At 43.7% G+C, this 16,375-nt stretch overlaps 1 protein-coding gene and 1 long non-coding RNA gene across 4 annotated transcripts in view; one reads left to right on the top strand and one right to left on the bottom strand.

The window, feature by feature from the left end:
* LOC132538615 (uncharacterized) overlaps window positions 1-16,375 on the top strand; it is a 720,469-nt gene that overhangs the window by 389,708 nt on the left and 314,386 nt on the right. The window lies entirely within an intron of this gene.
* The window catches only part of OTOGL (otogelin like), a 188,069-nt gene that overhangs the window by 54,707 nt on the left and 116,987 nt on the right, over window positions 1-16,375 (bottom strand). The window contains exons 34-37 of one of the 2 annotated variants that reach the window (XM_007525648.2): window positions 12,447-12,564; window positions 11,299-11,378; window positions 9,546-9,608; window positions 3,930-3,982 (exon numbers count right to left, since the gene is read on the bottom strand). In XM_007525648.2, coding sequence (XP_007525710.2) covers window positions 3,930-3,982; window positions 9,546-9,608; window positions 11,299-11,378; window positions 12,447-12,564 — 314 coding nt within the window. Of the gene's footprint in view, window positions 1-3,929; window positions 3,992-9,545; window positions 9,609-11,298; window positions 11,379-12,446; window positions 12,565-16,375 lie in introns of both variants that reach the window. The other variant, XM_007525649.2, reaches the window with a different exon arrangement.

Below are 16,375 nucleotides of genomic sequence, written 5' to 3'. Positions count from 1 at the left end.
ACCAAACATAGGGACACTATCAGGTGTAGTTTTTCTAAAAAGTTCTGTCATAGGTTATAGCATCTCCAATTGCTGACCTTGTTTTCCATTTAAACAGGAAAGCAAATCAATCCGAGGACAGTAAAGCTCCTATCACAGTCTCTAGATCTAAATCAGCACCTAATACTCTACTGTGCACTTCTCCCACTGGCCATTTTTTTTGTTTGTTTTTTAAATTTGATAGTACAGAGAGAAACTAAGAGGGAAGAAGAAGACAGAGAGGGAGAGAAAACAAGAGTCTCAAGGTCGCCAATGAACTCTCCACCACAAAGATCCATTCCTTTTGTTTACACTTATTTATTTATTTATTTTCCCTTTTGTTTGCCCTTGTTGTTTTTTTATTGTTGTTGTAGTTATCATTGTAGTTATTACTGATGTTGTCGTTGTTAGATAGGACAGAGAGAAATGGAAAGAGGAGGGGAAGACAGAGACGGGGAGAGAAAGATAGACACCTGCAGACCTGCTTCACTGCTTGTGAAGTGACTCCCCTGCAGGTGGGGAGCCGGGGCTTGAACCCGGATTCTCACGCTGGTCCCTGAGCTTAGCGCCACGTGCGCTTATTAACCTGTTGCACTACCGCCTGACTCCCAAAGATCCATTCTTATAATTTGTCTTACTCATGCTTTAGGACTTGAAATCTCACACATTCTAGTTCTCATGCCAGCACCTCTGTGTCTGTTGTGCCTCCGTGGGCTGTTCTTCCTCCCTCACATGCCAAGGGAAGTTAAGGATCAGCCCAGGAGCTGTGGCTTCCTGAGGGCTGTCGCGCCCTTTCACCCTACCCAGGCTTGAGGAACCAAGCAGATAGTGACTGGGTCCAAATCCCTTCAGGTTCTGAGTTAGGCATTAAGTTGACAGTAAGTCTGAGTTGCACACCTACCAGGTGTGCTATCTCTCTGATCCTGGCATCTACGTGTGTGTATGTGTATGTGTGTGTGTGGGGGGGCTTGAACCCGTGTCCTTGTGCACAGTGACATGTGCACTTAACCAAGTGCACCACCATCTGTCCCCCTGTAACCTGGAATTTTTGATGTATTGTAAAACTTGCTATAACAAAGGTTCTGGGCTTCAAGGGGGCACTCCACTGTGTGTCTCCCTCTTTTAGGGGAGCATGTTCAGTGGAGACACCTCCAGGGTGTCAGTCAGACACAGAATTTGGGTCTCTTGCAGTCATCTTTGGGGTTCATGTCTTCACCTATGTCTCACTAGGGGTGTGTGACTCAGGGTTTGAGCTCTGCCACTGATGGGAGTTCCAGTGTTGTGACCCCTCTATATGGATGTCAACAAAAATGCATGACAGGATAAAAAAAAAAGTATACATGTGTGAGACCTCAGCTCCACATAGCTTTCTCTTTTTTCCACACCAGCTTTATTTCAGAGACTTGGTGCTTGCGGGACAAATTTACTGCTTCTGGTGGCCACTGTTTATCCTTTTAAAAGTTTCTGTCGGGAGTTGGGTGGTAGCACAGCAAGTTAAGAGCATGTGGTACAAAGCACAAGGACCAGCATAAGGATCCCATTTTGAGCCCCTAGCTCCCCACCTGCAGGGGAGTTGCTTCACAAGCGGTGAAGCAGGTCTGCAGGTGTCTATCTTTCTCTCCCCATCTCTGTCATCCCCTCCTCTCTCCATTTCTCTCTGTCCTATCTAACAATGATGAGATCAATAACAACAACAATAATAACTACAACAACAATAAAAAGGGCAACAAAATGGAAAATAAATAAATATTTAAAAATTGAAAAAAATTTCTATCAGATGGTGGGAATTGTGTGGAATCATACCCCTCTTATTTAAAAACTTAAAAAAGAGGGAAAAAGTTCTATCAGAGACCATGAGAAGTAGGAAGGGAATGAGAGGGAGTTGGAGAGAAAGGGCAGGAATAGATAGCATAAAGACAGTCTCTTGCCAGAGGCTTCAAAGTTCCAGGTTCAATCCCCAGAACCACCATAAGCCAGAGCTGATTAGTGCTCTGGTGAAAGAGGGAGAGGGAGAGGGCAAGGGTGAGGGTGAGTGCAAGGGCGAGAGGTGTGTGTGACTGGGGCCTGAACCAGGGGTCCTCTCCTATGGTAATGTGTGTGTTCTGCTGGGTGTGCCACTGTTTAGGCTCTCCACAAACATCTTTTTATTAAAGAATAAAAGTCAGTCTTAACATTTTTTTTTTTTGCCTCCAGGGTTATCACTGGGGCTTTATGCCAGCACTGTGAATCCACTGCTACTGGTGGCCTCCCCCCCCCCATTTTATTGGATAGGACAGAGAGAAATTGAGAGAGGAGAGGAAATGGAGAGGGAGAGAGAAACAGAGACACCTGAAGACCAGCTTCACCACTTGTGAACCGACCTCCTGCAGGTGGGGAGCTGGGGGCTCAAACCCAGATCATAGCACAGGCCCCTGAGCTTTGTACTATGTGCACTTAACCTGGTGCGCCACTGCCCAGCTCCCAGTCTTACTTTCAACATAGCTGCACACAGTCCACTTTACATGCTACTGTTCCTACTTGAAGGGTTTCCTTGCTTGGAATCTGTTCCAGTGTCGAGGATGCTCGCACCACAGGAATCTTGCATTTGTGGGTCTTCTATCTGGGATGCCGTTGCCTTGTTTACCTACAAGGTTTACTCTCAAAACCTTTTTTTTTTGAAATATTTTATTTATTTATTAATGAGAAAGATAAGAGGAGAGAGAAAGAACCAGACATCACTCTGGCACATGACTGAACTCAGGAAGGACCTGATGCTTAAGAGTCCAAATCTTTATCACTGCGCCACCTCCGGGACCACATTCTCCAAATTTCTTTTTGATATTTTCTCCAAAGTCATTTTATCAGTGAGGGTTTTCTGCCCAAGCGCTGAAAATCTTTTTTTTTTTTTTTTAATGTAGCACCTTCTACATTTATATGACTCAGCAATGGATTTTGTTTGCTAGCAATTTCAGAACCTACAATACGAGTATAAACCCTGGGAGAGCCTAACTTTTGCTTGCTTTCATATTTTGTTTTTGTTTCCATAGCACTTGAACAGTCCCCACCCTGGCCTGAAATGATGTTAAGTGTTGGGTTTATCAAGACAAGCGGCACATTTGGAATAAGGAAATAACTGCTCCAGTCTTGGGCAAGATCATTGCCAGCTCTGGGATCCAACACCTTTACTGCTTTCTGCTTAATACATCTAGAAGCTGCTTAATAAATATGTTTGAGGGGGTCGGGCAGTAGCACAGCGGTTTGAGCGCACATGGCGCAAAGCACAAGGACCGGCAGGAAGATCCCGGTTCAAGCCCCCGGCTCCCCACCTGCAGGAGGGTCGCTTCACAGGCAGTGAAGCAGGTCTGCAGGTGTCTATCTTTCTCTCCCCCCTCTCAGTCTCCCCTCCTCTCTCCATTTCTCTCTGTCCTATCCAACAACAACAACAACAATGATAATAACAATAATGATGACAACAAGGGCAACAACAAGGGAAAATGGCCTCCAGGAGCAGTGGTTTCATAGTGCAGGCACCCAGACCCAAAAGTAACTCTGGAGGCAAATAAATAAATAAATAAATAAATAAATACGTTTGAATGCTTGACTTCAAGAAAATATTAAACTGGGTAGATCTATAGTGGAGAACACAGAACCATATTTGAATTCAATGTTTTCCTTTCGTGTGACCAAAATCTAATCAGCAAAATCGAAAAAGAATTCTTTCATGTTCATTATCTCAAAAGTGAAAAAAAAAAAGTCTGAATCAGTTAAGATAGTAACAACTTCAATGTAACATATGTCACTAGCATTTCTTAGCAAAGATGACGTTAGGATATAGTAAAAGATGCCAGATGAGCACTGGAACAGTGGCAGTGATGCTTGAGAAAATGCTCTAAAAATGTGGCCAACGGACGGTCTAGGTCACCCATGCCTACCTCACAGTCCAAGCCCGTTGTAGGTGTTATTAGCATGTCAGACACCGTGAAGGCTGGTGGACCTGTAAAACATGAAAATGTCCTCTCCATAAGTGAAATAATAATGATCACCATAGAATACATAGTGGGAGAAACTGTTAAACATCATTTTTCAAATTTTTTTATTAGATAGGACAGAGAAATTAAGAGAGGATGGGGGAGACAGAGAAAAGGGAGAGAAAGGCAGACACCTGCAGACCTGCTTCACCATTCGTGAAACATCCCTCCCGAAGGTGGAGAGCGGAGGCTCGAACCCAGGTCAATGCACATGGCAATATGTGCACTTAACAGGTTGTGCCACTGCCTGCCCCCCGAAACTGCTAACAAATTGTATACAGATCATTATCTTTACTCTCCATGAGAGTTCTCCAGAGTCAATACTAGTACTGCTGCCACAGGGCAGACACGGGGGCAGAATCTGAACTCTGGAGCTCCAGCACCAGAATCCTGGTTTTTTAGACACCTTCACTATCTTGATGGTGTTCACACCTGTGGTCCCAATGGTTGAAAGGCCTAGCATTCTCACTTAAAATTACTGGGGGGGGGGGGGTCAGGCGGTAGCGCAGCAGGTAAAGCGCACATGGCACAAAGCACAAGGACTGGTGTAAGGATCCCAGTTTAAGCTCAGGCTCCCCACCTGGAGGGGGGTCACCTCACAAGTGGTGAAGCAGGTCTGCAGGTGTCTGTCTTTCTCTCCTCCTCTCTGTCTTCCCCTTCTCTCTCCATTTCTCTCTGTCCTATCAACAATGACAGCAATAACAATAACAACAACGGAAACAAAAGGGGAAAAATAGTCTTCAGGAGCAGCGGATTTGTAGTGCAGGCACCAAGCCACAGCCATAGGCCTCAAAACAAAACAAAACAAAATTACTCGGAGGTAAGGCACACCTGGTTAAGTGCACATATTACAGTACACAAGGACCTGGGTTAACATCCCTGGTCCCCACCTGCATGTGGAAAGCTTCAGGAGTGGTGAAGCTGGGCTGCAGGTGTCTCTCTGTCTCTCTCCCTTCTCCACCCCTCTCAATTTCCTTCTGTCTCTATTCAATAATAAATAATTTTAAAAAATTACTTAGGGGTTACACCGTTTGTTATGTTTTTAAAATAAGAAGTGAGACTGATGCATGATTTATATTCTTTCCCTCTTCTCCCATACCACTCAACTGTCTCCTTCCTTTTCTCTTTTCTTTTTCTTTTCCTTTCCTTTCCTTTCCTTTCCTTTCCTTTTCTTTTCTTTTCCCAAAGCACTGCTCAGCTCTGGCTGATGGTGGTACGGGGACTTGAACCTGGAACCTCAGAGCCTCAGGATTGAAAGTCTGTTTGTATAGATAGCCATTATGGTATCTCCCCTGTCCTACCATTCAACTGTTATGATTTCATCTTCTGATTGTGACTCTATCTTATAGTGAATATGTTGTGAATATGTTGGGCCCACATGATTAATACAGGAGGTTTCCACGATGTGATTTGGAATCCTCAATTTAATCACACCTGCAAAATCTTGTCAGTATTTAAATAAATAAATTCTACAAATAAATAAATTCTATAAATTTTGGTTTTTATATTTTATTTTATTTGCCTCCAGGGTTATCACTGGGACTTGATGCCTGCACTATGAATCTACTGCTCCCAGAGGCATTTTTTCCAATTTTATTTGATAAAACAGAGAGAAACTGAGAGAAGGGAGGGGAAAATAGATAGGGAGAGAAAGACGGACACCTGCAGCCCTTATTCACCACTTATGAAGTGTCCCACTGAAGGTGGGGAGCAGGGACTCAAATTCTGGTTCTTGCTCAGGTCCTTGTGCTTAGTACTGTGTGTGCTTAACCAGTTGGACACCACCTGGTCCCCTAAATAAACTGTTATATAGATATTTTATAGTTTCTATAGTACAGAATAAAGTACGAAAAAAAACATTAAATTTTTTTTTTTAATTATAAACAGGAAACATTGACAAAACCATAGGATAAGAGGGGTATAGCTTTGCACAATTCCCACCACCAGAACTCTGTATCCCATCCCCTCCCCTTGATAGCTTTCCTATTCTTTAACCCTCTGGGAGTATGGACCCAAGGTCATTGTGGGATGCAGAAGGTGGAATAAAGGTCTGGCTTTTGTAATTGCTTCCCTGCTGAACACTAGTATAGCCACAAGCCCTTTGCAATTTAACTAAAAAAAAAAAAAGAACCATTTTTTATTCCCTGGCATTAGGAGCACTGTTCGGTATATTTTGAGACTACATCTGGTAGGCAATAGACTTAAATATCTTGACTCCAATCACCATAAACTTTGAATCCATGGAGTGAAATGTAAAGTTTTATCCCAAAACAAGCAGAGTCATGAAAAATTCTCACGATGGGAAAACAGAGTGGTCTCTGCAGTGGAGTTCACTGCCCTATGAGGTCAATGAAGGGTCATGAGTTATAGCCTCCTCCATGCAGCACTGCAATAGTCAAGATGGTTTTGTTGGGGTCGGCACAGGGAAAGTCATTCAGGGAGGGTCAGACCAGGGAGCACCTGGAACACTGATGCTTTGCTGCACCATAGCTGCACACATGTTCCCCATACTAGTGGGGAAGAAATTAAAAGTAACAGAGGAAATGCAAATGAGGCAGGTTTTATAAAGCACAAAGGAAACCCTTTGCAAATTGTGGGAGGAGTTTTTGAGAAGGTCAGCACAACTGGTGGTCTCAGTAGCCCACTGGGAAGCTGGTCCAGGTGTGATGGAGGTAGGGCTTAAGTAAAGAGAGTGAGCACAGGCTGGGGCTGTGGATCCACCTGCCAGCACCCACGTTCAGCGGGGAAGCAAATACAGAAGCCAGACCTTCCACCTTCTGCACCCCATAATGACCCTGGGTCCATGCTCCCAGAGGGATAAAGAATAGGGAAGCTATCAGGGGAGGGGATGGGACACGGAGTTCTGGTGGTGGGAATTATGTTGGAATTGTACCCTTCTTATCCTATGGTCTTGTCAGTGCTTCCATTTTATAGAAGAAGGAGAAGAAGAAGGAGGAGGAGGAGGAGGAGGATAAGGAAGAGAAGGAGAAGGAGAAGAAGCAGAAGAAGGGCACATGGGGAGGTCTGTTTTCTCTTTGGGCCCCCAGGGAGACCTTCTCCACCCTCCCAATCCACACCCAAGCTTTTCTATACATTACAATCACTCCTGCAGTATTTTTTACCTCACAGCAGTAACAAAGGAAGTATGGACCTTGCATACTGACCACAGAGTCTGTCTTGTAATTTCTCAAGAGGTCCCTCTAGGGAGTGAACTGGTGTCTTGGAATTTCCACTCTTCCAGTCAGCTCTCCCCTTCCCAAATAGCACCAGGGAAAAGAATGTGTGAAGTTTGTCAAGCCTCACTAGGAGTGAATCTACTAAATTCAAGGTGTGTGTGTGTGTGTGTGTGTGTGTGTGTGTGTGTGTGTGTGTGTATGTGTGTGTGTGTGTGTGTGTGTCTGTTTTTTAGATGAGGTGGGTTTCTTTCTTTCTTTCTTTCTTTCTTTCTTTCTTTCTTTCTTTCTTTCTTTCTTACCAGAACCCTGCTCAGCTCTGGTTTATGGTGTGCCTGGGATTGAATCTGGGACTTTAGAGCCTCAGGCATTAGAATCTCTTTGCATAACCATTATGCTATCTATCTACGTCCCACCAGCATTTACTAAATTCTTTCCAGAGGCAAGTCCCATAGTGAGAGAGAAGAAAAGTCCTGCCTCCTTCATAAACAGAAGTCAGGAACAGGGTGGGAACAATATTCATACCCCTTTCCCATATTAGGGAGCTGCTCTTTTCCCTGATCCAGCTTTCTGTTCCTTTTTCCAGCCATGACATCATCTCCTCAGATAATAACCTGCAGGTCAGATTTCAAGCTCAGGGGGGGAAAAAAAAAATGACCAGTATAGCCCCAGGCACTTTGGAATATAACTAAAATATGCCTACTAGCTATCTACGAAATGGAGTACCCCCCCCCCCCACTCTTCATCTGCACTATTCCAGCCTTTAGGTTCATGATTTGTCAACACTTTCTTTGGCTTTACATGTTAACTCTCTTTTCAGTCACTGGGTTCCAGATGCTAGCATGATGCTTACCAGACTTCCCTGGATAGACGACCCCATCAGTGTGTCCTGGAGCTCCAATTCCCCAGAGCCTCGCCCCATTAGGGAAAGAGAGAGGCAGGCTGGGAGTATGGACCGACCAGTCAACACCCATGTTCAGCGGGGGGAAGCAATTACAGAAGCCAGACCTTCCACCTTCTGCATCCCACAATGACCTTGGGTTCATACTCCCAGAGGGATAGAGAATAGGAAAGCTATCAGGTGAGGGGATGGGATATGGAGTTCTGGGGGTAGGAACTGTGTGGATTTGTACCACTCTCGTCCTATGGTTTTGTCAATGTTTCCCTTTTATGAATAAAATAAAATAAAATAAAATAAAAATAGGATGGGAATCTCAAAGGTGAATTCACCTGCATTCACAGGAAGAGTAAGTGTTGTCAGGAAAGCCTAGAAGTAGCATGTAGTCAAGTCAGCAGTTGTAGGCAAACTGTGAGGGAGTCCTTGCTATCTGTACTAACTCAAGTGAAAGGGAAAGGAGATGCAATAATGAAATCAGGGCTAGCTAAGCTAATCAGCAGCTACTGAACAAAATGACAATGCTGGGGGCCAGCTGGTAGCACAGCTAGTTGTAACACATGTTACAATGGACAAGGACTTGGGTTCAAGCCCCTACTTCCCACCTGTGGGGGAAAGCTTCATGAGTGGTGAAGCAGGGTTGCAGGTGTCTCTCTCTCTATCTTTCTTTTTCTTTCTTTCTTTCTTTCTTTCTTTCTTTCTTTCTTTCTTTCTTTTTCTTTCTTTCTTTTACTACTATCTTTATTTATTGGATAGAGACAGCCAGAAATCCAAAGGAAAGGGGGAGATAGAGAGGAAGACAGAGAGACTCCTACCACCCTGCTTTACCACTTATGAAGGTTTTCCTCTGCAGGTGGGGTGTGGAAGCTTGAATCCAGGTCCTTGTGCACTGCTGTAATATGTGTGCTCAACCAGGTGCACCATGAAATGTTAAACTTTAGCCATGAAACATCAGCAGACAACTAAACAATAAATTCCTCAGGACGCAGAGGAGAGAGCATGATGGTTATGTGAAAGACTTCCCACCTGAGACTCCGAAGTCCCAGATTCAGTCCTTCCCACCACCACCAGAAGCTAGAACTGAGCAGTTTGTGGTAAAAGTAATAGGAAGAAGAATCATAAATAAACCAAATACATTTCCTTAACAAAAGCACTAAAAAAGGAAAGCCCAAAACCAAAATGCACAATGCTAAGTTTACTGTCTAGAATTAATTTTTAAAACCATAAGTGGAGTGAGGCCAGGTGGTGGCGCACCTGGTTAAGCATACACACAAACAGTGCACAAAGGTCCTGGGTTCAATCCCTGGTTCCTCACCTGCAAGGGGAAAGCTTCACGAATGGTGAAGCAGAGCTGCAGGTGTCTCTCTGTCTGTCTCCCTCATTCTCCCCCTCCCCTCTCAATTTCTCTCTGTCTCTATCCCGTCATCAATAAAAAGCTTTAAAAAAGCAAACCTGATGTGGAGTGAGGCTTACCTGGTGATGTGAATGCAGGCTCTGTGGGAGTCAGAGGAATACCTAGAAATAAATGGAGATGTTCCTTATCAATGTTTTGCTTAAAACTAAGACCCACACAATTCACTGAAAGACTGTTAGCCTCAAGAAAAATGTTCTGGTGGGGGAAATAAACGAAGAACATTAGAAGGGAGGCTTGTGCGACTGAGAAAATAATCAGAAACAGAGGATATGTGGAAGTGCTGCAGAGCCAGAGGGCACAGGACAAAGGAGGTGTGGAGGTCCCAAACCGACATCTACATGGAAGAGACACAAGTGACGAGCATTTATTGAGACGAAGCAGGGTGGCCCGGGAGGTGGCACAGTGGATAAAGCATCAGACACTCAATAGGTCCCGAGTTTGGCCCCCAGCAGCACATGTACCAGAGTGATGTCTGGTTCTTTCTCTCCTCCTATCTTTCTCATAAATAAATAAATATTTAAGAAAGAAAGAATTCTTTAAAAAAAAAGAATTTTTTAAAAGAGATAAAACAGGGATAGAAAAGAGGAAAGTACACCCTCTAGAGAGACAGAGAGAGGGAGAGAGACTCAGTTTCCCTGTCTTCTAACTTGCCAGTGGGTGGGTTCAGGGGATGCTTAGAGAGGGGATGGGATATGGAGATCGGGTGGTGGGAATTGTGTGGAGTTGTACCCCTCCTATCCTATGGTTTTGTTAATGTCTCTTTTCTTAAATAAATAAATAAATAAATAAATAAATAAGAAAGGGAGACAGCAGGCAGTTTGGCGTCTGCTCTTGCCAGCTACCTGCAAGGTGCAGAGGGAAGGGCTGCTATACCCCTCTTCCAGAAGAGTCTTTCTACAAGTAGTCACCTAGCAGAAGGAATATTAAAGAAGATGCTTCTAAAAGCCAACAAGAGAAGATTATTTCAGTCAGAGGCAGAACTTAAGCAACAAGGACAGAAAGGGGAAAATTACAAAGCTAGATTTGGACGGGGTGCGGTGCATGCAGTGCACCAAAGCACAGGGCTCTGGGGAGACAGTGAAGCGAGGGTTTGATGGGAGGGGCTTTGGGGTCCTGGTGAATGCTGCTGGAGGAGGAATTAAGTTAGAGGTGTGAGTGTTTTGCAGACACCAGTCATGGAAAGATGAGACAGAGAACCGAAGTGTCAACAGCTATATGGTAAATAATCACCATCCCCCCCCCCATAAAATGATTTAAAAAAAAACTTAATTTTTCACCTAAAACTTATTGACAACCACCTGGAGAGAAAAAAAGAAAGACAATCAACTGTGTAAGAGATGGTTAGGTCTTCCCTTCAAAGGAACATGAATAGAACAGTTGTTTAATACAAAAAAAATTTAAAAACAATTTTTTATCTATAGCCACCTGTGCTCACTAATTCTGGATTCTTTAGGTCAAATAATAGTTCCTTGCAGTGCTTGCTAATCCACCAGCAGAGACCCTCAGACTCTCTTCCTTTCCTTATTTAGACAACAGGGAGATTGTGAGTTCTGAAGCCCACCCCAGGGGTGGAAGAGACAGTTCTGTGTCAGGTCTAAAAGACAGAAAAGGCAGAAGGGGGGGGGGGGCACAGCTGCCTAAAGGTCACTGTTGGCTACATGCCCTTTTGCAAAAGAATAAATGTCTTGCTTCAACTGCTTATCTTTTGCTTTGACAAGTCATTTTAATTGGATGTTATTTACAACAGACAGTTTCACTTTTCAATGGAGAATGAAAAAGCTTCACACTTACAGTCTCCAGGGTAAACACATTTGAGGGTGACCTCATCAAGGATCATATTCTTAGGGCAGTAGGGCAAGCATCCTTCAACCCTGGAGGGGAAAATAAAACCAAGAGGAAAAAGTTTAAAATGTGGAATATGGGCTGTCTTTCATATGTGAAACTGAGATGTATTTTCCAAAAACAAATTGCAATTTTATTTGTCAAGCACTAAGCAATACTACATTCCATAATCCCTCATTTTATGAAATTAAAAGCTATGGTGTGATAAAAATGGGGTAAACAGTTAATGGAACTTATATATTTTACTCATGTTTGACAGCTATTCTCTATCCTAATCCAGCTTTCTAGTCCTGTTCTCAACTCTGATACCTTCTTCCCAGACAATAGTTTTGGTTTACCTGCATGTTAGTTGTAGGGCTCAGGAAAAAATTACTAAAGTCACAGGCCCCTTAGAACATTCCTAAAATAAACTTTCTAACTTCTTTCCACATGAAGACTCTTAATTTCATCTGCTCTATTTTTACCTTTGTGTTCCTGTTTTGTTAACAGTTTGTCCTGTTTTATACCTTATCGCCTATCAGCCACCAAGATGCAGATGCTACCATGAAGGTTTTCAGTAGAGCTGCTAGTATAAATATGATATTGTGTTACCAGAAGTGAGAGCTTTTGACAGGTGAGAAGGAGATTTCACAGCAGCCAGTGCATGAGATTTGTAGACCTGAGGCCCCAGAGGTCACAGGTTCAATCCTCGGTACCCCTAGAGGCCAGAGCTGAACAGTGCTTTCTTCTTTCTGTCCCTCTCTTTGTGAAAACAAATAAACAAAAAACACGCACACATTGAGCACATTCCTACCCTAGGACTTTGGCATATGAAGACCTCGGATTAAATAGGGACACTTCCAGGTCTTTCAGACCTCTAGCCAGGTGTCACCTAGTCAGGGAGTTTTCTTTAGTCATTCATGTTAATTCTCATTCTCTCTCTCTCTCTTAACACACACACACACACACACACACACACAGAGAGAGAGAGAGAGAGACCTTATGTTCCTTGTCTCCCTTTCCTTCTTTCCTTTTATCTCTGAAGAGTGAAATCTTTTTTGACTCAGAGTGAAATCTACTTGTGTTGAGATTTGCTTAAGCATGAAAAAAAGACTTACGGTGGAAGAAATCTGCAGGCTACTGCTTCTGGGTCACTACACGTTCTAAAGCAGGGGGTGGCGCAAGGTTCGTATCTCCATTCACACATCCTTCTATAAGGCACTACCGCCTGGATTTCTGGGTTGGGGGGAGGATAACATTTAGATTGTGCACATTTTTTTTTAAATTGTAATAGTGATTTCATAATGACTAACAAGATTGTAAGATAAAAGGGGTATAATTCCATACGTTTTTCCACCATCAGAGTTCTGTGTCCCATCCCTTCCTTTGGAAGCTTCCCTGTTCTTTATCCCTCTGGAAGTATGGGCCAAAATTCTTTATGGGGAGCAGAAGGTGGGAATTCTGGCTTCTGTAATTGCTTCTCCACTGGACATGGGTGTTGGCAGGTGGATCCACACTCCCAGCCTGTTTCTATCTGGGGAGTGAAGGCTCCAGGACACACTAAACACAGGCCCAGGACATATGTCATTTGTTCTGGGAAATCAGGATGGAATCATGATAGCTTCTGCAGCTTGGTGAAGATTGTGTATATTTTTAACACAAAGCTTAAGGGGTAGGAAACTGACAGGACCAGTTGATTATAATCTACCTGGTCTATGATTACAGGTAACTTAGTATTGGGTAAAAAATGTTACTTTTAGAAATACTTTTAATAATTTAAACCCAGAGGCCAAGTAGCAGCACACCTGGTTAAGTGCACACATTATAGTGCACAGGGACTTGGGTTCAAGACCCTGCTCCCCACCTGCAGGGGGAAAGCTTTATGAGTGGTGAATCAGGGCTGCAGGTGTCTCTCTGTCTCTCTCCCTATCTCCCCTCCTCTCTCAATTTCTCTGTCTCTATCCAATAATAAATAAATAAATAAATAAATAAATAAATAGAAAAAAACCTTTAAGCCCAGTGTCAGAATTCAACCAGTTTGCCAATTTGAAACATTTAAGTGTTTAGACAAAAAAAAAAAAAAGAAAGAAAGAAAGAAAGAAAAGGTTGTAGACTTTTTAAGCTTAGATGCCTCTTTGACCAAAATGCTGTGGAAATATAAAAATGGGGGGGGGGATGTGAAGTGATATAATTGCTCAGTGAGCAAATTATGAATCTCAAATTGAATATTTATAGGTTAATCTATTTTACAGTAGTTCAATAGAACAACATGTATGGGGAGACTAAAGAAAATTCATTTTTTCCTTTATATATGTTAATAAATGTTTATTGACATACATAACATAATACTGCCAGACACTTCTTTGGAATTACATCACTTGCAGAATAACATTCAGTCCATATTTCTATTTTAGCCTTACAATATCTCTTTTCACTAAATAGTATCTTCATTTTGGAAGTCAAATATTATGACTCAGAGCATCTAAATGCATTGTCAAATTAAAACAATTAGGTGGTCAGGTGGTAGTGCACTGGGGTAGGCTCACATAGTGTGAAGCATAAGGACCAGCAGCATAAGGATCCTGGTTCAAGCCCCAGGATCCCCCACCTGCAAGAGGGGGGGTTGCTTCACAGGTAGTGAAGAAGGTCTGCAAGTGTCTATCTTGCTCTCCTCCTCTCTGTCTTCCCCTCTTCTCTCCATTTCTCTCTGTCCTATCCCACAATAAGAATGACAACAATAACAACAACAACAAGGGCAACAACAGCAACAGAAAAAAGATGGCCGCCAGGAGCAGTGGGTTCATAGTGCAGGCACGGAGCCCAACGATGACCCTGGAGGCAATAAAAAACAAAAATATAAACAAAAATAAAATAAATAAAACAATTAGGATATTAGTCAGATATCAAACGTAGGAGCAGTACTGTTACTTTTTCTGTTTTTCTAAGGCTTGGTGCTTATGCCAGGAATCCATCACTCCCAGTGGCCATTTTTTCTTTTCTTTTTTTCTTCCTATTTTTATTTGACAGGACAGAGAGAAATTGAGAGAGGGGAGACAGTGAGACACCTGCAGACCTGCTTTTCCATATATGAAGCTTCCCCCTGAAGAAGAGGAGTGAGGGCTTGAACCCGGGTCTTTGCTCTTAGTATTATGTGCACTTAGCCTTGTGTACCACCAGGACTCCGGGAGAGCTTTGTTTTTCATGCAAAACTTAGCACATTGCTCAGCACATGGACAAAAAATTCTGGATGATGAAAACCCATTACTGAGGCTGCACCCGGTAGAGCACACGTGGTGCCAGGCACAGGGACCCAGGACACCTGCAGGGGAAAAGCTTCAGACGTGAGGCAGAGCTGCGGGGGTCTCTCCTCCCTGCTCAGTGTCTATGTCTCTACCCAGCCAACCAATCGATTGATCAATATTTTAATGGCATATTCTTAAACTATGACGCCTCCCTCAGAGAGGGCTCTCCTGCACCCGCGTCCCTCCAGCGTCACAGACCTGGAGCCGTCTGTCCAAAACTGTCTCTAAAGGAGAAGCCTCCCTCCAGAGAAAAGCGCAGGAAGGAGGACACTTCCCAGACACTCACACACAAAGCCACGCCCAGAGGAGGAGGAGGAAATATCGTCGTCATCTTCATCATTGTCGTCATCGCGCGGTGCATGACGTAATTAAACCACTGCGACGTCAGCCTGCGGCACTCAGTGGACTTGTACGAGCCCGCAAGGGATTGTGGGTGTTTGAGGACTTATTTAAGCAGGGTCAGTGGGCCCTGGTTCTGTCCCTGGCAGCTTTGCCTGCTCACTGAGCCGCTTTCATGGACCAAACACGTGGAGTGCTGGGAACTAGCCAAGCGCTCATGTCCAGCCCAGAAGCAATTACAGAAGCCAGAACTCCCACCTTTTGCACCTCAAAAAGAATTCTGGTGCACACTCCCAGAGGGGGGAGAAATGACAGGGGGAAGATGAGCAGAGGGCTCTGAACGCCAACTCCATCAGGGCACAGAGAGAGAAGAGGAGAAGGGGAGGGCTGTCTGGGTGTAGTAACAGGTTGTACGTGTGGCTTGGAAAGGAAGAGAAGACGGGACCACAGAAAAAAATGCGCAAGTATATACAGATATAGATGCACAGTTGAAGAAATAATATTTTACCCATCTCTGCAACCTTAGGAGAACTATTGTAGCTCTGAGTGGAAGGTTTGGGGATTCAGAACTCTAAGAGTGAGAACAGTGCCCCTGTTACAATTTTGTGGATTTTTGTCTTTAATAAAATTTTTAAAAAGTAAAAAAAAAAAAAGAAAAAAAAGAGCTTCCCGTCATCATCTTTGCTATATTGCTGCCACAGTTTGTATGCATCTAAATGACCCATGAGGTAATAAATCCCTCGTTTGTTTAAACCCCAGCCATAGCCCATGGAAGTTTTTACTTTTTTTTTTTTCCTCCTTTTTTTTTTCTTTTGCGTCCAGGGTTATTGCTGGGACTTGGTGCCTGCACTAGGAATCCACTGCTCCTGGAGGCCATTTTTCCTATTTTTGTTGCCCTTATTGCTATTATTGTTGTTATAGCTATTGTCATTGTTGCTGGATAGGACAGAGAGAAACAGAGAGAGGAGGAAGAGAAAGACAGACACCTGCAGACCTGCTTCACCGCCTGTGAAGCGACTTTCCTGCAGGTGGGGAGCCGGGGGCTCAAACTGGGATCCTTACACTGATCCTTGTGCTCTGCACCCCCTGCGCTTACCTGCCCAGCCCCCAAGTTTTTACTTTTTTATGTTTTTTTTTATTTATTTTCCCTTGTTTTTCATTGTTGTAGTTATCATTGTTGTTGATGTCGTCGTTGTTGGGTAGGACAGAGAGAAATGGAGAGAGTTGGGGAAGACAGAGAGGGGGAGAGAAAGATAGTCACCTGCATACCTGCTTCACCGCCTGTGAAGCAACTCCCCTGCAGGTGGGGAGCCCGGGGCTTAAACCGGGATCCTTATGCCGATCCTTGCGCTTTGCGCCACGTGTGCTTAACCCTCTGCGCTACTGCCAACTCCCAAGTTTTTACT

This window comes from Erinaceus europaeus, chromosome 5 (assembly GCF_950295315.1).
Source record: "Erinaceus europaeus chromosome 5, mEriEur2.1, whole genome shotgun sequence".
In the NCBI taxonomy this organism is placed as follows: Eukaryota; Metazoa; Chordata; class Mammalia; order Eulipotyphla; family Erinaceidae; genus Erinaceus; species Erinaceus europaeus.
Note: the sequence above shows the minus strand (reverse complement) of the source record. Positions and strands in the feature narration are given on the sequence as shown.